Source organism: Ciconia boyciana, chromosome 6 (genome assembly GCF_034638445.1).
Source record: "Ciconia boyciana chromosome 6, ASM3463844v1, whole genome shotgun sequence".
Taxonomy (NCBI): Eukaryota; Metazoa; Chordata; class Aves; order Ciconiiformes; family Ciconiidae; genus Ciconia; species Ciconia boyciana.
In genome coordinates this window covers 17547950-17571376 of record NC_132939.1, presented here as the reverse complement: position 1 = coordinate 17571376, position 23427 = coordinate 17547950, and the positions used below count along the sequence as shown (strand labels likewise).

At 42.6% G+C, this 23427-nt stretch overlaps 1 protein-coding gene across 5 annotated transcripts in view; it reads right to left on the bottom strand.

The window, feature by feature from the left end:
- The window catches only part of OSBPL5 (oxysterol binding protein like 5), a 145896-nt gene that overhangs the window by 6556 nt on the left and 115913 nt on the right, over positions 1–23427 (bottom strand). For all 5 annotated transcript variants that reach the window (XM_072866264.1, XM_072866266.1, XM_072866269.1 and 2 more), the window contains 9 exons: positions 17613–17832; positions 13307–13491; positions 11796–11877; positions 11088–11186; positions 10017–10113; positions 8953–9051; positions 7593–7690; positions 5472–5561; positions 2510–2646 (listed from right to left, as the gene is read on the bottom strand). In XM_072866264.1, coding sequence (XP_072722365.1) covers positions 2510–2646; positions 5472–5561; positions 7593–7690; positions 8953–9051; positions 10017–10113; positions 11088–11186; positions 11796–11877; positions 13307–13491; positions 17613–17832 — 1107 coding nt within the window. The remainder of the gene's footprint in view (positions 1–2509; positions 2647–5471; positions 5562–7592; positions 7691–8952; positions 9052–10016; positions 10114–11087; positions 11187–11795; positions 11878–13306; positions 13492–17612; positions 17833–23427) is intronic.

The following is a 23427-nucleotide window of genomic DNA, read 5'->3' as shown; positions in this document are numbered from 1 at the left end:
GATAACATCACCTACAATATTCATTAAAATCCTCAGTGCTGTCTGTGTGAGTTATAAGACAGTTATGCTCAATTCATTGAGGTCAGTGGCCTCTTTAGAGGAGATTGATATATAATGGAAAATCTGTTATCTTCCTTGCCCTTTCAATCATTTATGTTTAGGAGCCTTTGTGTTAACGTCTATCCCTGAAACAAAGGCTTTGTATTTAAAGTTTAGAAGCACTGGAAAACGAATTCATGTGCACAGCTTGCAGCTGCATATGCAATGTTGTACTTCTATATAGGATTAGCAACCAGATCTGTAGGAAAGTGATTCAATCTGCAAGAATCGGACATGTACTTGTGCTCACAAACTGCACGCACGAACACAGGCTTTCACTTGCACTTGTTTTCAGCTGCCAAAAGATACATGATCTGTCATATGATGTCTCACTGAGCCTCTGCCCGGAAGAGAGGGTCTGCCTTTTATGACAGAAAAATCATTACCTTTTTTTTTTACTATAGCCAAGCTATGATAGGCCTCTCCACAGTTCCTCTAATCAGAGCACTCTGATCTTCATTTCAGATTGGAAATACTTCTGAGATTAGCAGCTAGCCCTCCCAAAACATTGCCGAGTGGTTCAGCAGTTAGAATAGGCATTGGAGATCCAGGCTGTTCCAGTAATCCCAGCTCCACAAAACACCAGTCCTCCATTTAGAAGATGAATACATTACTGCATTTAATTTGGAGCTTACGGTGAAGCTCTTAATTCAAAAGGGATACTGATGCTTTCATTGTCTTTCTATCACCATACATTAACACAACACTTCCAAAAAAGCAGCCTCTTAGATAATTAACTGAAGGCAGAGGAACACTTTCCTGTTCTTTTTGACACGTCACCCCCGTTTTCCTGTGTATGAATCTCTTCTCCCAGAAACAAAGGAAGGAAACTCAATTCAAACTCAAAGTGATGGGGGTGGGGGAGGGAGGAGTGAAAATAACAGCCGGCCTGAGAAAATACTGCGGTGGGTGGCGTAAAGAGTCAGTTCTAAGGAATGCGGTGGTGTAAAGAGCAAGTCCTCTAATTCTAAGAACCTCAGAGGGACACGCACAAAATTGTTTTACAAGGGCAAATTACTCCATCAAGAGCTGCGTGTGTCAGACAATGAGACCCTGCATGGTGAGCTGCATAATGGTATGAGCTTCAGAGACTCTCCAGCATTTGTGAAAATAGGTGATTTTCAGTACTGCAGGAAAGACTAAGCAATTCAGGCAGAACATAACCTGGATTAGATGGTAATTTATTCATGCAACTGTCAGCATAATAAGGAGCTCGGTGGAATGTCTGTTAGGGATCTCTAGAATTTTTCCTTTTGCCTCCTTCCCCTGGATGCATGTATCATTATTAATCTCTGATGTAGCAAAAGGAGTCAGCTCTGGTAGTACCCTGGTAAACAGAGAAATGGAGATTCTTTGTCCGCAAGACCGAGATTTCTCTTCTTCTTTAAAAGAGTCTTCTTCAGAAGATTAATAGAGAAATGTGCTGCGGTCTGCTCTGCTCTGTGACAGTGGCAAATGCACGACTGCAAGTTACAGATACAGACTTTATTGCCCATAACGTCCGCTGCTGTCCAGAACTAACTAAATGTTCATGTGTTTTTATTTTCATGCAATCCCTTTCTTTACCCATAAAAAGGGGAATCTTCTTAGTGTGATGTGATGCAACACCAAAATTAGATGCCCACAGGGAAGTGGCCAATGTAATGCAGAGCCAGGCAGCAAACTGCATGTACTGGCTTGGGATGTTAGCTGGTACTGGCTAACCATATTGGTGAGATGGCAGAACTAGTTGGTTTGAAGCCAGCACCACATGATGTTGCTCTAGCTGTTCTTGCTCCAGAACTGGCTCGGGGATGCTCACTGCATCACGTAGTTATTCCTTCCACTTCCTAAGTCATGTGCCAGGACTATATTTTTAGGTAATCTAGACTGCCCTAAAAAAACTGGTGCAGACTTCATTGGAGATCTCAGCTGAGATTATGAGGCAGGGTTAAACATCTGTTTAATTACATTGTCTCATAAAATCTTGTTATGTGGTTCAAACTACTGCTCTGTTCCTGCCAGGACTTTCCACATGATTTCTGCATCTAGTTTAAGAGCTTGTGGTTGAAATAACCCTTCTTAACAAGACATCCAACCTCAGACTTACATCTTGCCCTTCCATAAAATGTTCCAGCAGTTACAGAGACTCTGTTCATGATCTCTGGAGTTCAGGGAGAGTTGTTATTTTAGCAGATAAAATGTAGCCTCCACTATTTCTCAGCCCAGCTCCCTGGTTATTTCGGAGCTATACTTCATGGAAATACTCCAGAGTTAATAGAGTGGAAAAGAACGGGTAAATGGCTGGGTAATATAGGCAGGCAAAGCAGGTCACTGCCTTTCCAGGACTGTGCTGAGGAATTGGAGCCTTCTGATCAGAGCCCTGCTTCCAGCAGAGAAGCGGCAGCAAGATGTTCCCAGAGCTCCTTACCTCTCCGACTCAAAGTCCGTCTGCTCCTCAAACAGCACAATATGGCGCTTCAGTCTCTGCCTTCGTACTTCACTGGTCGGGTTCCAGAACATTTCTGCGTTCCCGTTTTTCAACTCATTTATATGCACTTCCCCATCCTGAGAAGGAAAATTGAGTGAAAAGGTTAATGACAATCAGAAACATGAGGCATAAAATAATCCTGACAAATGGAAGCTGCTTCCGGATGATGATCAGGGATAGGGCTTGGTTAGAAGGCTTCTTTCCTCCTCTATCCCATTAAATCTCACTGAACACTTCCTGAAAGTTTCTAAAATGAATGAGGCGAGGCATTCCCGGAAACACTGGCTGAATTAATCAGAGAAGAATTAGAAAGGGACCCAGTCCCTTTTGTTACTCTTGTCCCCAGACAAGGGTACCCACAGAAGCCCTAAGATGCTCTTCTTTCCTCACTGTTCCTCCCAGGTACCACCCAGCACATATAAACAAGATCCCTAGCTCCTTTTCCAGTCTTTTGTCTGTTCCTCAATGCTGAAATCTCACGCAGAGCCTACTGAAAAACCATCCTCTCTAGAAAGGAGAGCTAAAGCTGAGATACTTTCATTTTTTTTATTTTTCAGTTTAGCCAGGTTTTTCTATTATTGCTCCTGAATTTCATTTAGTGCTTCAAAATTCCAGGGGTCTTTCATCCTTAATTCCTTGCCAATTTACTTGGCAACCAACTACTAAGCAGCACTTCCCTGATCTGAGGCTGACTAGACAATATTGCTGTGTCCCTGCTTAACTAAGCTGCTTCCCAGCCTCGCTCACAGACGCAGCAAGGCCGCGGGGCCAGACGGGGTAGTTTGCAGAGCATATAGTGAACAGCACGGCGCTGACTGCAAGTGGAATGAATCAGATGATTATAGCTGCTGAACAGCATGTGCATTGGTGCCATTCAGCTGCCTGGACATGGTATGAGTATCATGCAAACCTTATTTAGGCCATGGCTATTGGCTTTGCCTGTCATTGCCTAATTTCTTTGCATCCCAGCTGCTGCATTTCTTCCCCTGCCATGGTCCGTTGATGAATGTCTCAAAGTCCACTTCCCACATCTTCAGCTGTGAAACTCCTTCAACCCTGAGGGACTCTCATCCCTCCTCAAAGTGTCTCTCAGGACTACCTCTGCCATGTCCTGAGGTGCCAGTTCCAGGACAGATCTCAGGTCCTCAAGAGCCCCCCAGCTGTGGATGGGAGGAGGCAGGCAGGCATTATCAAACATCACTATGTGCACCTCTAAGGGGCATATATACAAGCCCTCAGCTGCTACTTTGATCCTGGGGCTGAGAAGCATTGAGATTTGCTTCCCTCCTTTATTCAGGTGGGGTTTCAGGTCCTGAGACAGAGAATTAGCCCTTCAGCTGCAAGGGTTTCTGTCAGGAAACCGGACGGTGCCAGAGAAAAGCCTGCAGAGCTCAGGAGAGCAGGCCAATATTCTCAGCAGGGAGGGAGGAGAACAAACAACATCCCTACTGCTGCACAGCAGCTACTCTATTCACAGCATGCAATTGCAAGCAGCAGCTTATGGAGCCACCCTTTCAAAGCCATTTAACTTCTTTTATACATAATTCTAATTTTGTGCACCACAAACAACCAGCACAAAGAACAAGGGAGGAATAAATTATTTTCAGGCTGATAAAACCCAAACACAGAAGGCTGGAAGCTGAGCAGCATGCAGCCATGTGGCTCAGTGCCCCAGGGCAGCCACTCGATTGCATGCTCTCACGGATGGTGTTCACAGGACCCACCACAGACAAGTTCTCCACAGTTCAGCACAACTCACAATTGCCAAGGCTCATCCTGCAGGAAAGGGAGCTCAGAATGCACAGGGGCACAGGGAGCAAATCTCCTACCTAGGCACAGGGAGCAAATCTCCTTGTACACACTTAGAAAGGGCAAATCTCCCAATTTCAAAATGGTCATTAGCTTTTTATGTAAAAAGACAGATTGCCTGAGGGGAGGAGTCCAATACCAAAGGCCACACTGTGGTTAGAACCTCACTATAGAAAGGGCTTTATCCAGGCACATTTCACCTGACCTACTTTAAATACCTCCTTTAGGATGAGACAAATCTTGTCTCAGGAGCGATAATTTCTATGGACTGGAAAGGGAGCATAGGTCAAGTATAACGAAGATGTAGGTGTCTAAGTGTAGCTGAGATAATTACCTAAGTGTCTAGCCCAAAGCCAGGGCTCACTGCTTTTGCCTCAGTTACCAGGAGTTGCCAAACAAAACTCTAGTCTACATCCTTCACCGTGCCACTTTATTCTTGCTGAATTTTGGCTTAAGGATGCCTTTGAATGATTCACTTGTGGATACTAGGTGTACAAGCGTGCTAGCTGCTCTGCTGACTATTCTGAGCTGCTCATACGGATAGACCCTCACAGAATCTGTCTCTTGGTCCTTCATCTCATCAACAGAGGAATAACTATCTTCTATCATAAAGGTTTGCTTGGAAAATAATGCATTTAAACCCCCATGAAGTTCTTCCCTGATACTGCCTTAGCTGGGGAAGTATTAAACACAAGACAAAAGGAAGCCTCATGATTTTCACAATCACACATAAGACACACTATGTCTCCTGCCACCAGTGCTTGTCCTAAGCCTGGGACCCTAAATACAGAGCCACTGGCTTTGATGGAAACACACCTCACCAGTCCCAGGTTTGGCCTAGGCTCTGGGAGTGCAAGTGTTACTTACACTGCAGGTGGATGGGACTACAGAAGCATAAATGACCTTGGGAGGTGTGGCCCGGAAAGCTCTGCTCACCCGCGCTCACTGGGGATGGCAGAAAGAGGCAGGACACAGGTGTCCACAGCCCCGCTCCAATGCAAGGGGACTGGCCAGCCAAGGGCTGCCAGTCCTCCCACGCACCCTGCTGCCACGCACACTTCAACTGTCAGCAACTTCGATTATCGTATGTTACCCAGTGTCCATTGAGACTTGCTAACACTTCTTCTCCTGATTTAATCTTCCCAGAGATTTGATTAATGCTTGCGCTGCCACCGAAGAAGGGCTGTCAGGGGAGAACAGAAATAGAAAATATGATCAGTCTAGTGAGAACTGGAAGAGAGCCAAACACAGCGATGCAGCAGGAGGGAAGGAAAGTGCAACCTGCTTGATTTCCACTCTTTCTGGGGAAAGGCAGAATGAATTCTAACACAGATTTTGACTGTCTAGCATTGTGCCCTCCTCCTTTTGTTTGCAGGAAAGGAAATAAGCCTTCAGGTGCATTAACATTCAGCAGTGCAAGACCTCACCTTCATGGCAAATGCATTTATTGTCAGCTAGACATCAGGATAAGTGTACGTGGGCAAGTCCTTCCCATTGTCCAGAATCACATTACAGTTTGCACCCTTATACTTGCAGCCTTCTCCAAAGAAAAGGAGCAGCACTAATGCAGTTGGTGACTTTTCCTGCTTCTGGGACAGCAACAGCAGTGTGGCACTGCTGATGGCTGCATCTGTATGAAGTCTCCAGTGTGAAGAAGCTCTCGTCAGCAGCAAACAAAAAAAGAAAAAGGGTATTTCCAGAGTCAAGGAAAAGTTTCTCAGAACAATGGAAAATTCCCCTCACCTCCTGCCTGCCAAACACAGGAAACAGCAGTGATAGAGTGACCAGCTCTTCCATTCATACCACACAACATATCTTCAGATATTTTAGCAGCTACTTTCCAATAACATTTGTGCAGAGAAACTATTTTTTTTTTAATAACAATATAAAACCAAATTTCCCACAACACCCATGGAAAAAGAAATCACAAGTATCTCAAGAATCAATGTATGCAATCCAGCAGAGAATTGGTACATCTCCAAATTAAGAACAAAGTTATGAGGTTTACCTTTAACTTCTCACAATTCTACTAAAAAAGGAATATTCAAAGTAGAGCACGTAATTAAGCCACAGGGACCTTTCTGAGTCATGTTTGGACTAAGCGTATTGTTTTCAAGCCAGAAAAGAAGGGTCTGAATTTTAACCTCTGAAGTGTTTGTAGGTTTGAGATGACACTGACCAAAGTCAGGGAAGTATTCCATTGGTCTCAACACAGTACATCAGGCCCACGGGAAGAACAGGCTTTAAAGACAAGTATATGCAAATGTCAAGGAAGTACACAGGGCAACAGTTCACTTTGTATGGGCAAATAAAGACAGAAAATTATTACTGGCCCCAGAAAAACGCAGTCTGCAAAAGACTCCCTTAACTCCAGTAATCTCTCACATTTATGTTGGCTAAGGCTGCAACTCTAAAGTCCTGCAGGCTCTCAGTTCTCCACCTTTCATTTTATGCTGAGGCAAGAAACTGTTGGAACAGAAGAGAACTGGATGCTCCTTAAAAAGCAAGTTAACTGTCCAAGAAAAGTTACAGGTCATCACTTTCCCTCCCAAATTTTGACACATATAACTACAGGAATGCTCAAAGATGTCTCCATTTTATCTCCATGCCATAAATTTGCATCACTAAGCTTTCTAGGGGAGGGAATAGCTACATGAATAAGTCAGTACAAGGCAATGACAGGGTGGCTTGTCAGTGTGATAGCCACTCAAAATTATCTGCCTGAAAATGGGCTCTTACCCTACAGTCAAGGCAAGGTCCTGTAGCCTTGAGAAACACAAGCTACAGTTCATTGTAATACCTGCAAGGTAAGAGTACATATGTGATGGCTACTGGAGAGCTACACTGAAGATCCACATCCTAACTTGCCTCAAAGTAGTTTGTACACCTCGCTGTATTTTGCAAGCAAAAATAATTGTACCTTCCTAAACAGAAGCCACACTGTCATTGGCAAACATTCAGAACAGAGTTTGGCCAGTAGCCAGCTGGCTGGCAGTGAACAAGTCATGTGTAAAACTCAGGCTTCCTGGGTTCAAATCGAGTTGCACTAGGCAAAACTGACTACAGGATGATGCCTTCTCTCCGGGTAGGCCACCCCGTGGTGCACGCATACATTGCTGGTACATAAATGATCTGGTGTGTATGGTCAAACCTTGCCTGGAGTGCAGGGGCAAGCCTGAGACCCATTCAAAATGGGGGCCACAATGTCTCTTACTTTTAGCTTGAATTCCAGTTCTGCCCTGTGGTTAGTTTTCTCACAGTCAATGGTAACTTTCCCTCCAAGCTCCATTGTCATGGTACCATATAAAATTCCTGAAAGGGAAAAAAGAGACTTAAGAGAGGCCCCAATGGAAGCGATCTGCTTTCTCAACTCAAACTGGCTCTCGCCGACACGCTATGAAATTCACTACTTGGCTTAAAGTTTTGAAAAGACAGGAACCAAGGTTTCTAGGAAATGACTCTTTGCTACAAGCATGAAGAATCCTCCCCTGAGTCCATATTCCCCATTTATTACACCAGCTAGGAAATAGCTTGACTCACAGGTGCTGACAGTGCATCTGTGGCAAGCTGAAAGTGGGAGAGGAAAAATAAGGAAAGTTGTGCCCAGCAACTTCATTTAGGCTAGTGCTTAAACAGACCCAGTCACTTCTCACAGGGTACATGGGGCAGAGAGGGGCTGTAATGGGATTCAGCAGAATCTGGGAGACTAGCAGTCATGTAGGGGACTCCTTTTTACACATGCTTACCATTTTCTGAAAAGGTCATTTGCAGAAAAGGAGAAATTGACAAGAAAAAGATTTATGCACAGGGGTAGTTCACAGAGGGCATGATTTATAGAAGTTACTGTTTTCAGGTAGCTAGACCCTCCACAAATATTAACTTAGAGGTCAACATGCCAAAATAAAAAATATTCAAAAAACAAAACTGGATCAAAGAGCTGCAGGACTGATTTTATCACTGTGGTTGAAATGCCACCAACACTTAGCGTCCTAAGGAGAAATGCAAAGTTACAGCAGTGAATCAGCAGCCATCCCCTAGCCTCAGTGCACATTCAGCTCAACAGAGCAAAGCCACATGGTAACAGGTATCAGCCTCACTGAAGCAGCTCATACACTGAGGAATATTATGATTAGAGTAACAAAGAAATCAGAATAGAACTCAAGAATTTCCTTTATTCTCAAAAAGCCAGAAAATATATTAAACAGTATCAGCGTTAACATTAGAAAAACTTTTTACCCTCAGAAGCTCAGAAATGTACTCTTATTCTTTCCATCTTCACTTTATCTGCAGTGCATATACGCAGTATTTTTTTGTTTCTACACAGTGTTAAAACTAACTTAGATGGGCCTAATTCTGTTCTCAGCTCCGCACAGACAAACCAAAAGACTTCAATGAGGACTACCAGTCTTCTGCTGAGCACTATGACTCATGTGGAGCAACTGCTCCCTGGAATTACCAGTCCCTGCGGTGCCAGGTATTCGAGAGGGAAGAAGAGAGCCAGTGCAAAGTTAGTCAGTAAGATACCATTATATTATTATTTCTGTTTTCTTCCTATTTGAACAGTCATAACTTACCTTTACAGTGGGCGTATGGCATAGTAATTATATAATCTTCCCCCCTGTTTAGAAACATAAGCTTTGCTTTCCCATCCAACAGTGCAGAAAGTGAGTTACCTAGAATTTAAAAGAACAAATACATATATATTAAAAAATGCATGTTTTACTTGGTCACTCATGCTACTTTAGAAAAACATTTCCATTTAAATGTAGGTCACTAATGGAAGACAAGATAGGAAACGCTAATAATTCAGCACCCTGCAAATAATTTACTGTTGGAGGCAGGCAGTTCTAATAAACTCTCCGCTGTACGGCTCATATTTAATCTGGCATTTAGCCCCCATTGTAGAAAGGGCAGTTGATTAAATTTAAAGTCATTAGTGGGATGCAGAAAGCAGTATCAATGCTTAGAAGTTTTTCAGGTCCGTCTGTTCTCACAATTTCTCTGATTGTGTATGATCCCAAATAACAAATAAAATTGCCAGAAGGACAGCAATGACTATTTACAAGTGTTTCAGTAAATACATTTACCAGAGGATAGTACTTAAGAGGTCTTTTTCTAAACAAAAATCTATTTCAAATAGCAACACTGTTTCAGAGTCTGCAGTTGTGCTGTCTCCATTGCGATTAAAAGATTCGACGACATTTTGAAGCTCTAGGGTTCAACTCTCAGAAATCTGGGAGCTAGATAAATGGTTACGTTTATACAGAGACTTTTGCAAGAGTCAGTTGGATGATCAGATAGCTATAAAATGATTCATCCATGAGCATATGCAAAGTAGTCTGACAACCAATTGCCCATACATTCTCATGAACCTTTGCTTTCTGAAAACCAGGTTTTTAAAGCTCTCGATTTTGCTATCTGATTTTTTTTTTTTTTTAACATCAGTGTGATCTCCCACTGAAATGGTAGAAATGGGGAAAACCCAGGAGAGCCAAGACAAGGAATTAGGGTGTCCTGGTGGTAGATCTCTTAAGCATTTCTTTGTTCTTAGCTCTCAACACGCTCACGAGTGATTGAAAAACAAACCCAAACCAATGCCATTATGTTACCTGGAAGACACCTAGGCTTAATGCCTTACCATAAAACTTGGACCTAGCTAGAATGCTACCAGTGATGCAGAATCCATCCTTCCTATTGCTGACATGAAAAGCCGACACTGGCGGATGATGGGAGACCTAGAAGAAAAACAGGCACAGGTCATTTACAGGCTAAGCAGAGCGGTGGGTGCATACACAGCCTCACACAGTATTACACGTGCTCTAGGGAAAGTGCAAGACAGAGGCCACAGGACTTGAGCCGAGTCCTCTAAGCCCCATCACTACCATTAACCTCAATGTTAAATGAGGGAACATTATATGTGAGACTATTAGATATGAGAACATTATATATGTAAACTTTCTCCCCCACCCCGTATTTTCTTGTCCTTGTGCATTTGAGATCACTTTAGGCCAACACATACACTGTCAGATTTTCAACAGAATAAATGACAGTGCAGAACTTTTTGGCAGCATTGAATAACTGCCATAAAATGGATGCAGTGGCTGAAATAAAATAAAACAAAATACAAATTCTCGGATTAAATAGGAAAAAAAATGTATGTGAAACAGGGAGTCCCTGTACCAAAGTCCACATGGTCCTTAGATCCCTTTATTAACACTGTAAATCTCAAACTAAATTTTGTCAGGCCAGTTTACTTGGGAGCCCTGCCCTTCATTTATCCCCAAAGACATAGAGATAAGCCCTCAATTTAGTCCTATTAAAATAATTATAGAAAGTTTAGAAATAAAGGAAGGTAGGACTTGGTTACGTGTTTTATGCCCGTTTTGACAGAGGCAACACAAACCACTTTTTATTAACAATATGAAAATAGTAGGGCAGAATCCCATGGAAAAGGTATTTATTGAAGAAGCTAATGTTATATACGGGAGGTCTGCTTTTATAGTCTTGAGTGCCCATCAAAGCGCAAATAATCTCTGTAAATCTAAAAAGAAAAAAGATGGGCAGCTAGTTTACATCATGTCCCACTCTGGATGTTTACACAAAACTCCAAGTTCCTCTCCTAGGGTGAGATGAGGAGTGTGTTCCTATGCACGGAGGTGCAAGCAGGCTGCTGTTTGCAACACCTGAGTATCCAAATAAAGCAACTTACCTGTTCTGCTATGTAAAATGTGTGACTGTTTGTCTGAGGGTGAAACCAACAGCAGCGAAACGTCTCTCCCAGAATAGGGTTGTATGGCTTTTTTATTCCCTGAAAAACAAAGTAATCAAAACCTGCTACAAATGAAGATTTGCAATCCAACTCTACAACGTAATAATTTTCTCCCTGATGTTTTAAGCTAAGTCAATCATAACAATCAAAACTGAAGAACTGGTTACATATCTCCTGATCTAATCTTTTAATCTGAGCCATGGATTCATCTGCTATTCTCACCAACTTAATCTTCAATACTGCCTGATCAAAGCTTTACAAGATGATCAAACTTTATTATTTCTGCTACTATATGCAGCAGGTGCATACTGATGTTGAAATATGGCACTATGGTACTAATAGGCCTGAAAAGAGAAAGGAGACCTGCTTTCAGCCAAGGGAAAAATCTTGCATCCGAGGACATGTTACTTGTTGATGACTAGTTTTGCCTTCTAACTGTCCAGTGCAAAGGCTCTGAGGTTGATCAACACTATTTTGCACTCAATATCTACTCTGAAACCAAATGCAACTCCAGTCTTAAAAGTAATGGTCAAAGTCGTCTGAACAATAGATGAGGTAAAGTGTCAAAGGAAAGGCAATAAGGAAATACACAACCATAGCAGAAGATTTCAATGCCCACTACAACCCCACATTCATGTATTCTTTTACCTTTGGCTTCTTATAGAAGCCAGACAGGTACCACCTCAAAACTTGCTTCATTCGACTGTATGGATTGTCTTCAAGGACAGCCCTGCAGGACAGAACATAAAATGCTCTTTATACTGTTCCCACATCACATTCATTTCATACCAGTATAATAACATTAATTTCAATAGTATTTCCCCAGTACTAAAGGGAAGTAACTTCTGTGCTGCTGCCAATGAAAAAGGTGTCTGCAGCAGAGATGATTTTTTTAAGTAACGTACATCATACAACACACATATAAACTCTTAGAAGTGGCATCCCTTGCCCGGCACTCCTGCAAAAAGCCTAATAAAATTTCTGGAGTGTATCACGTTTGATTGGACATTCAAGTACGTTAATGCGGGACTGCCACTCATGCTAGCATTTAGGTACAGCTAATAGTACAGTGTGAGTCATAAAAACAATAATACTTATGCCACCAAAATCAAAGACAATTCTGTTTTTCTCTCTTTTCTTTGTTTCCCTCTTCCGTAAAAGATCTTTAAAGGTGATGTGCTACATGGCCTGTTTCAGTACTTTGAGATTTCATACAATAATTTCGGTTGGAAGGGACTTCCCAAGGTCATCTCGTCCAACCCCACCCCTCTCAAAGATGAAGTGGGAAGTAAACATCAACAATAGAGTTCCTGGTATTTCCAACCATTTATTCAGATTTTAAAATCAGCCTGGATAAGTTCTTCCAAAATCTATTTAGAATGATCATCCATACCACAAAGAGGTTTGTTTAACAAAACCTCCAAACCTCTTGAAGTTTTCTTAGATCTCAGCATTGAGGAGAACCATTTCCTTAACTTCAGATGTTACAAATACCACAAACAAGGCTTGAAAATACCACGATTCTAAAATTACCCAGAGGCAGTGGAATAAACATGAATAACTAGTGCTTCTATTTGAATATTGCACACACTGGTTTTAAAACACACCAGGCATATCTCATTGAGAAGGCTGGTCCTATCTGCAAGCATAACATTTTCTATTTTCTACTCTGCTGCTCCCAGGAGGTGTCTCTCATCAATGGTGTTAGAAGATGTTTCTTATTTGTTTATCAACCAACATAATTATATTGCTTTTGGGGGCAGAAGTGCTTGACAATTCTGTTTGCTCTCTGTCCTATTCCCCTCTGTACACGAGTACACCAGAAGGTGGCACAGCTCTGTTGCGAGATACTCAAAGGCATGAGCTGAATCCCCACCAGTTCCAGCCAATGCTGGCAAACATGCACGTGCAAAGGTAGTTTTGTCCAGAGTTCCACTGTTTTCCTTGCTTCCTTGCCCCTCACTGGCAGCAGTCCATCTTTAAAAGGTCACTGCAGCTGGCGCCTGGCTTCATTCACATTGAATCCAGCGAGCTAGGTATTATGTGGGAGCCTTTCAAGCATACAAACGCACCCCAGCCAGCACCAAGCTAACACTGTAACACATTTTCACAAATATAAGAAAAGTGCCCACGTCGGGCACGCTCTGCACGCTGCTTACTGGGAAAGCAGGTCAGCATGGTAGTAGTAATCAGAGAGTTTGTTAAGGAATGAGCGTGGCTCCAGGATGAAGGTGGGCAGCACCACCCGTGACAGGTCCATGCCGGGCCGCAGCTGCTTCAGCAGGATCCACATCAGGCTTTTGTTCTCCTCAGAGACGGTTTCTGTTTGAGATGATTCACCTGTCTACGATGGGAAAAGGGAAGTTCAGGGCAGAAACAGGAAAACCATTTCTTACAGGTGCATTTACCTGGAGGCTCCAAGCTCACCCAGGCATACCTGACCCTGGCACAAGGGTGAATGCTCAGCTACACCACTGCAAAGAGACATCAGCTCTGTCTCAGAAGTGAATCCCCAAAGCACTAAAGTGAGTGGTACAGAAAGCCCTGGGCCTCTGCGAGAGCTGGCACGAGGCAGGGAGCACACCTCTGCTGTGCTCCTTCCTGAGACACTGCCTCCACACACCGCAGGACTGCGACGGGCCCACCTGGACCAACATTAACCAAGGGGACTCTGCACTGCAGTCCCTCAGGAGGTGTGGACATACCCAAGGCTGTTACAGCATCACTGCGGCCTGGTGCGATGCATACAAGAAGCTCCTCAGTCCCATTCTCAGCAAATGAGAGACTGTGATTTACTATTATACATGTAGAAAAAATTAGGAGATAAATGAGTAATCAACAAAGAATGGAAGCAGTTCAAAATAAGACAAACTGGTAGTGTAGGTATGGTAAAGGCCCCACTGCCAGGCGACGTGCACAAAAACTACAGCACCCCCCTCACCACTGCTCAGTGCCCTTTGCAGCAGAAGTGCAGGCAACGGTAAAAAAGCCAGGGATTATGTTGTGGTTTCAGCTATAACTGTGTAGTTCCTCTGCATTCAGTGGGGCTACATGAGGTTTAACATGAGGGAATAGGCCTTTCAAGCCACTGGAGAAAGAAAATGAAACTAAATTTTCAAACGTGAATGTCATTTTAATGCATCCTAGGCATCATAATTTAACAGCGAAAGAGAATACTTAGACTTTCTACAGTTTTTAGGCAAGAGAGTTCTATGAGAAAAGGGGCACAGATCCACTTCTGGAATGGACTTTGGTTTGGGAGAGGACACATAGCATATCCCAACAGGATTTGCAGATGGTGTAAATCACTAGAAATTCATTTTCACCACCTGAGCATTCGCAGTACCACCTTTCTGGCTCCCAATCAGCCCTTTTACTAGTCATGCAGAAACACACCAAGTCCACCTTGCAGGCGGAGGGGAATTTCAGATTGAGGAACAACAAAGCTCTTTTCATTTCATTGCTTTTCCATTATCATACCATTCTTGTGACAGTCTGATGCAATACACAGCTTGAACCTCCAAGAAGAAATGGAAACCATTAAAGAATGTAATACCACAGCATCAGGTAGAGCTTACAATACATATGGGTCTGTCAGAACTTTCATTATTTATTCAGGTTCTCAAGTGTGCATGTATTGGCAATATAAATTAATGCCATGCTGAAATTGCTGTACAAATTGTTACTCAGAATGAATCACTGCAGAAGGGATGGATGAAAAGGGAAAGAGAAGAAGTTGCAGGAGGATGAGAACAACTTCAAGTCATTTCTGGTTTGCTTTCCCCTAAAATACATCACCCTCAATAACCCTTTTTATAACTTGTTAAAACTAAAAGGTTGGGAAAAAAAAGGTTTTTTGGTTATCAATCTACCTACTGAGGAGGTGTCTTTTTTATGTTCTAGACGAGCTTTTGCAATCTCAAAGTCCTTCTGACACCAGTCCCTGCCTTCACATTCCTACTGCAAACAAGGCAAAGCTGGAATGTCAGATGCACAAGCACGCACCTTTCAAACACGTACAGATGCACATACATATGTGCACACCTTTCAAATGAACTTTCAAAGCCAAGCTGAAAATTTAACAGTGATAATTTGCATCTGTGACCTTTGTCCTGCCAAATCTGAACTGTACATACAGACTGAGGGGCAGCAGTTTCAGTTTAAGACAAGAGTTGATGTTATTAATTGGCATGTGTTTACCTTGATACATCTCCACCCATTGCTGATAGCAAACTACGTCATTGCATACAACCTACTTTTCCTTCTGTTACTGTCACCAGTGGGATAGCACTGAACAACCAGTCCTATCTGTGTGTCCCAGGTGACGACAGCCCCATCTCTTGGCCAACAACAGAAATCTAATAAAACACCTAATGGCCAAGGCTACATGGCTATTGTTTTTGAAAACCCATTGGATGTTACCTCTGCCTGAGCAGCCACACTATGTTTAGCCTTATTTTACGCTACAGAAGTGTCAGTCTACAGCAGAAATGTAGTCCTTTCCATTTGGTTTGTACTGCATTTTTTTTATTTTAATGTAAAACTGCAGAGACCTCTCTCACTCTCACACACCCACACACACACATCAGTGCTGCCTATAAGGCTCACTCAAACACCAAAGTATCAGCCTGCCCTGCCAACACTTCTAGGACAAGTTTGTCACATGGCAAAAGGTCATTTCAGAATAAGCAGCTGATAGAAATTAAGTTTGCCTTAATTTTGCTGTTGCTTAGTTTCTCAGCTATATTCAAAACCCCCTGTGTGGACCCAGTTACCATTTGCTGTGTGTCTGGGATGGGATTTGAGGGGAGAGATGCACAAAAGAGGAGTTGGGGTTTTTTTGTCTCTGTAGGCAACAGTTCTGTTTGCAAGCACAATTTCTACAGCAGGGGCTTGCACCTCACACCTGACATCTGAAATGGCAGCAAACATATGCTACCTGGATTGGTGGCTCCAGACCACAAACTGCTGCTCTCGGGAGTGCTTTGGCTGTGGAAAGGAGGAGGCAAAACTGAACTCCTCCCGCACCTCTGCAAAGTGGCATGGCAGAGACGTTCTTTTGTGGTCTCTCATGTAGGTTGTCCTGCTATAAGGAGTCTGTGGAGAAATAAACAGGAGTAATATAATCTGCGTGTGGGACACCTAACCATTCTCAATGTTTTAAGTTATCACTCAGTGAAACACAGAGTGTAATTAGGATATATTTAACTATATCTGTCTCCTGTTCACTTTCAGGAAAACATTAAAAGAAGAGCATAAGAGGCTCGTGAAGGGTCTAGAGAAGAAGTCCTATGAGGAGCGGCTGAGGGAACTGGGGCTGTTTAGCCTGGAGAAAAGGAGGCTGAGGGGAGATCTTATCGCTCTCTACAACTACCTGAAAGGAGGTTGTAGAGAGGTGGGGGTCGGTCTCCTCTCCCAAGTAACAAGTGATAGGACAAGAGGAAACGGCCTCAAGTTGCACCAGGGGAGGTTTAGATTGGATATTAGGAAATTTCTTTGCCGAAAGGGTTGTCAAGCATTGGAACAGGCTGCTCAGGGAAGCAGTTGAGTCACCATACCTGGAGGTATTTAAAAGCCGTGTAGATGTGGTGCTTAGGGACACGGTTTAGTGGTGGACTTGGCAGTGCTAGGTTAACGGTTGGACTTGATGATCTCAAGGGTCTTTTCCAAACTAAACAATTCTATGATTCTGTAATTCTAAGAAAGAAACAGCTTTCTAGCAAAGTGGTTTTCTTTGAAGCACCAACAAGACTTCAGCTTCCTTGTTCAAAGCAATAGGCAAGGGAGTGCTCAGAGCCCCCTTGGTGCTGGAGCAGAGCTCCTCCCCTACCTGCCTGGGCTGATTCTCACCCAAAACACTTGGCTCCCCCATGTCTCTACTGCTGCCTTCCTCAGAGGTGTGACAGTGACATCCAGCTAACAAAGGCTCTTATATGGAACAGAAACGCATCCTCCTGCTGTTAAATGACATGAGAAATGGCTTTCTTACAAGAAACTGTCATTTAGGAATCAAGTGGCTCAAATGCTCCATTAGAACACACAAAAAGGATGTTCCATGCATAATGAAAAAAGGAAAGTATCATATTTTGTATCATCAAAGGACTGAGCATCCTAACTGGCCAGGACACATGCCCAGAATACTAATTCCCCCTCCCGCTGGCTCCACAAAGCACTGTGCCAATGCTATGCGGCTCTTTAATGCAACAACTGGTTAAAGCGATCGCTGATGCTGGAAACACACCAAAGCACAGTAGCGGAGCTGCTGTTCATAATGCATAATTATTAGAGCACATGATAATTCAACATAATTTAGCAGAAAGCCATGCATTGCTTCTCCTGTAAAACACTGGAACTCACAAAGCTGGTTCTTGACTGCCATGCATCTAAAAGGCTGAATGACAAGTACTATGAACAGAGACATTTTAACAGAAACAGGCAGTGATTAAAATATTTTTTTTCTTTTACCTCCCCAAATTCCTCATAGATCTGTTCAATATAAGTCGTCCCCTTCCTTCCCGGAGAGACCTCTCCATGGATTTCTGACTGATCGCTCTCGCTTTCATTTGTCTTCCGGCTGTTCTCATGTGTTTCGTTCTCTGACTCTTCTACGTTGTCTCTCTCAGACTTGTCCGAAAAAGCATCATTTTCCAAATGGTGGTGGTTCTCCAGGGCTGATTCATTCAAACTGCAACACACAGTTCATTACTTGCTTCAATTTGACTTACAAAGCCAGATTACTTAAGGCCTTTTAGATAAGGTAAAAACACCCCCCAGGACTCAAAATAGGGTGCGCAGCCCAGGAGAGTGCAAGACATTGATTTCCTGAATAGCAGGGTTTTTACCACGGAAACAGTGAGATATTTTCCATCAAAATTCTCCCCTCCAAACTGCACTTTGCAAAACGTGCCACATAGCTTCACTTACCCACCTTTATGCAGAATTGCCGCTGGCTCTGGATGGGAGCCCACATACTGGAGGGATACAGACCACGCACTAACTGTACACTGCTGATTAGAAAACTGAAGTGTCAGTCAGGAGAGATTTTTCCCTTTACGAAGCAAATCAGTGGATTGTAGCATACGGGAAAAATATGACATTATGGGATACATTTTCTTTTCAGTACTACTGCTACTTTATTTCAACAGATGGTGGTCCTAAGTTGGCCCTACACTAGAAAGGGCAAATTTAAAAATCAATAGAAGCAGGTATTTTCACACACACACCCCCCCTTCCCCCCCCAACCTAACCTGGGGAATGTGCTTCTCCCAGATAATGCTGTGTGGAAGAACTGAGTTGAAAGCAGGCACTGGACAATTACATGTAAGAAGAATACCTAGATTATAACAGCATCCAAGGGAAAGCATGGAAGGTGTAGCAAGCTTCATGCTCAGTGATCCAGGCTTTAGAGAATGAGGAGAAAGCCAAAAATTATCTCTCAAGTAGCCTATGCATCTGCATTTGGAAAAGCAGATGCAGTTCATACGACAGATGGCAAACATGATTAGATGGGCCAGAAGTCAGACACTGAAAAGTATTCACTGTTTTTTGATAAATGCCTGTTTTTTCAAGTGATATTTAGCATGGGCTTCAGTTTTCCCTATTCACACATGTCTTCACATACACATCACCTCTTTCATGGCCTAGCCTAGCTCTCAGGTGCTGATCTTCCTCTGAAAATTTCTTACCCAAGTCCTCACGCAAAATTGCTCTTGAGCAATAAGAAAAGATTTCCAGCTATACAAGGAGTTTCAGAGGATCTAAACAGGCCGTGGATCTTGAAGAGTTTTGTTACTTCCTGTAGTCCACCTCCCTCTCCAAGCAAGATTTCTTTCCTCAGTACATGGGAATGTTCTGTCAAGCTTGAAGTCTCTCCATGATGGGCCTTTTGTCAGGCCATTCTGGGTGTGTTCCAATTTTGATTATAGATTAAAGCTGAAAGTTCCCATCCCTTGTTCTTCCTGTCTTTTTTTTTTTTCATTTTTTAAAAAGATAATTAGCCATTGCTAGTTAGAGCCAGATTAAAAAAAACAACAGAAGAGTCAGAACACAGAACTGGCATCAGCTTTTCAGATCCCAACTTCCAATGAAGCACTGAAATAAGCTCATGACTTTTAACGCGCCAAGCAAGCCACATTGTGACAGACACAGCTCAGTTTCTGGAGAAGCTCAGTTTCTAGAGTTCTTTTGAAAGTGTTGTCTACAGCTTTCTGTGCCTTTAGAAAATCTTTCTTTTAACTCCAGTGGTATATATATATATGTATGTATGCATATGTCTATGTGTGTATATATATAAACTACAAGGTTTTTTAATTTACAGTTTTACTGTAAAATAAAACTAAGACCATAAATCAGAGAGTCAATGACCACTATACTCCAGCACTAATAATTTGCTATTAGACATTACGTGTCTTCATCATTCTAGTGCCAGGATGTTACTTCTTTTTTGTAGCTAGCAACCAGCAAGTGTAGTGACTGATAACCAGTGTGTCCAAAGAAGGGCAACGAAGCTGGTGAAGGCTCTAGAGCACAAGTCTTATAAGGAGCGGCTGAGGGAACTGGGGTTGTTTAGCCTGGAGAAAAGGAGGCTGAGGGGAGACCTTATCTCTCTCTAGAACTACCTGAAAGGAGGTTGTAGAGAGGTGGGTGTCAGTCTCCACTTCCAAGTAACAAGTGACAGGATGAGAGGAAATGGCCTCATGTTGGGCCAGGGGAGGTTTAGATTGGATATTAGGAAATTTTACTTCACTGAAAGGGTTATCAAGCATTGGAACAGGCTGCCCAGGGAAGTGGTGGAGTCACCATCCCTGGAGGTATTTAAAAGACGTTTGGATGAGGTGCTTAGGGACATGGTGTAGTGGTGGTCTTGGTAGTGTTAGGTTTATGGCTGGACTCGATGATCTTAAAGGTCTTTTCCAACCTATACAATTCTGTGATTCTGTGATAACCAAATACACTGGAAGCATAGAGTATAGCACATGCATGAATTTAAGATAATAAAGGAGAAAAAAGGTGAGGAGAGAGCTGTCTAGAGAGATTATCCCATGATTCCTCAGCACAGATACTTCCTGGATGGTAGGTCCAGGAATTTTATTAGTTATTAGTTGCTGGTCATTTAAATACCTAATTTATTTCTTAATTTTTCAATGATCAGCTAAATATGTGACTGTTTGTCTGTGGTTGTTATGCTCCCTTACCTAGTGAAAGTTTTCTCCATGGAGTAAAACTGCTTGAAAGAACAGTTCATTATAAGGCTTATGGTTCATGGCTGAGAAGTAGCACTTGCTTCTATTTCATATTTGTAAGAAGAGCAAGTGTTTTCCAGTGTCACCTGCCTCACATTTGGGAAATATTTGAAGTTTCAGTGGCGCAAATGACTTTTTCTTAGTTTCCTCTGCTCCCCACCATTATTTTTTTAAGGATTTCAGATTTAGGCCAAGAGAGAATTAAATTCACATGAAATCCCACTCAACTGTGCACTGATTACCCACCAGCCACAAACAAGGCAAGACAACACTTCCAGAGCCAAGGAGCTGCTCTGGGGAACCAAAGGGAAAACAGATGCTCCTCATTCTGAGGAACAAATTTGAGATGTTGAAGTGGAGCCAGGCTCTTCTATTCCTCCAAACAGAATCATCACTGAATACATACGATATGCTAAAACCAAAAGCCACACCATGAGCTTGAACTAAAATCAATGTAAAGACTTCCCAGGGGCTTCCAATGGGATTTGGACCAAGCTTTAAAAGCTGAGAGGGAATGAATATGCTAAAAGTCAACACTGGATTTCCACCGTGAACATGAACAACTTGGTATTTTTCACAGCTAATTTGCTGTTTCAGCATATTGGAGCTGTCTTACACAAGTGCTTTATTCTCTAGGGGAATTCCTGGAAACATCAGTCAGTGACCAGGACTTCTTTGAGTTTGATACTGCTCTTCTACACAAAGCAAAATAACCCTTTGGCTCTTGTCAAAGAAGTAAACCAGCCAGATTCCTGGGGTTGCTGGAGGTAAGACATGGAAGCCACAAGAAATACAACTTCATATTAAAAAGAAAAGTGCCTGGTGCCCTAAAGGCCTCTTGTCTAAAATCACAGATTTACACAGTATTTAGCCTTTGATTCACTTGCACAGTTCTCTCCCTCTCATTTTTATACACTACTAAAGACATGGATTTTAAAATCACTGTATAATCTTGACTTCTTTCCCAGCAGGAAAGGAGCAAAGCAGCCAGCAGACAAATGCAACTTTGGCTCAACGGAAGATTTGCCTTTGCCAACTCCCTTGGGTTTTGTTCTCCCTATAATATCCATCATCTCCCTTTTCTTATTCTTTTCTTGACAGAGTAGTTTGGCCAATTTGAAGACAGAGTTAAATGTAATTAACTGGCCCCCTAACAAAGGCATGCCAATTTAATTGGTCAGATTCCCTGTAGGGAAGGCATTTAATTAGAATTATTGAATCCCTATGAGGAAGCCACTGTCGGTGGCAAACCAAAAACCCTTTGCTCAGCACTTGCACAGTTTTGGTTTTGCATTCTCCCTTGTTTAAATGTTCTTTATTCCTCCAGGGACAACAGCAAGTTGTTCCCCTGTCCTGCAACCATCAAACTCCTCTGGGCTTTAAGCACTGGGAAAAGTCTCAGTACACATTAAAACCAGTGGTAGGACTCAGAAAGGAGAGCGTATCGTCCAGAGGACCAGATGCTGAACACCCAGCTTGAACCAGACTCCGGTAAAATCTGAGCCTGTCAGAAAAATCTGGTTCCAATTGTGGGTATTTTGTCCTGCTGAAAACTCTGCCATGTGTGCTACTGCTAAGCCCCATCATTCAAGAGGGCTTTTAATGTTGAACAGCTAAGAGGTGAAACAGGCATCATTTAAGTGCCATTTACGCATCATATTTTGAATACTTTAATACAGTTTTAACTCTATCTTCTGCACTTCCTTAGAGTAGCCATGGGTCTGCCTGAATGTTCTCAGTGCCACAGGCTCCATTTTAATATTGGACTTCTGTACACACATCCATCAGCTGAAAAACAAGTCCACTGCATTCCTGGATTTATTATCTCAGTGAGCACAGTCCTAAGAGACTCTTCCTTAGGCAGAAAGAAATTAGAAAGTAAAGTATTATGGAAGAAGCCCAAGAACAATAGAAGTATTTGCACAAGTACTAGGGCACATGCCCTGGTAACACATCAGATTTCCTTCTCTTCTCCCATTGCTCTTCAGTAAAGCTCTTCTTCAAACTCTAGCTAAAATCCCAAACAGCGGGACTGGAGAACACATGCTGGGAATACCAGAGCCTTTCAGAGCAAAGGGCAGACCAAAATGCTGCCCTCCCTTGGGTCCCATGGGACCAGAGATACCACGACACTCTAAAGAGGACTCAGATCCGTGCTGTTGTTATAACAGAGCCTAAGAAAACCACTTAAAGGTGAGGTCCCACTGTGCAAGGCATCATCTTTGCAGACTGCAAGAATTGCTACCCTAAAATCTGTGTAACCAATGGTGCATTGCTGTGAACCCTAAGAGTCAAATTCGTATCAGCAGAACTAGAAACAGACACTGCATCTCCCAGTTCCCACTCCAAGGGCCAAGTGCCTATACCAGAGGGATTTTTGAAGTTGCCCATTTAGCTATAAGCAACAGATAAGGCCTGAGGTGTTTTAATGCTTACAGAGCTTTGATGTGAGTTGTTCCAAAATGCTGCAGTAATACTAGGAATATGAATAGAAAGAAGGCTGTAGGGACTATTTTTCCCTTATGTAGAAATTTATCTGATGCATCAAGGAAGAAATTGGAAACCATTCAAAACCCCTGTAGAGAGATAAAGTAATTATAAAACTAAGGATGCAGTGTGTGCACTCTGATGACTATGACACAGTATTATTAGAAAAGAGAACACATTATTAAAAAATATATCAGACTCAGAGCCATATGTGCTAGCCGACAGACAGACTATTGTTAGTGATTGTGTCTGTGTAACTACAGGTCTACTCTAGTTGCTAGATTCTGCAATCTTTACTCAGGCAAGGCATTTTTCATGCCAGCATCCCCAGACAGCATCCTGGCCCAAGCAGGGGACAGAATAAAATTGTTTATGTACACACGAACACAGCTGAGGTTCCCCCCAGTCTGTGTGCTCAAGCATTAGGTGACAACAAACCTCATATGCACCAAAACCATAGATTAGTGATGGATGCATCAGAAGAACATACAGGCTGGTTTTTAAACAGCTTTCTTTAGTGGACTCTGGCTAGATTATGCTAAAGTTAAAAG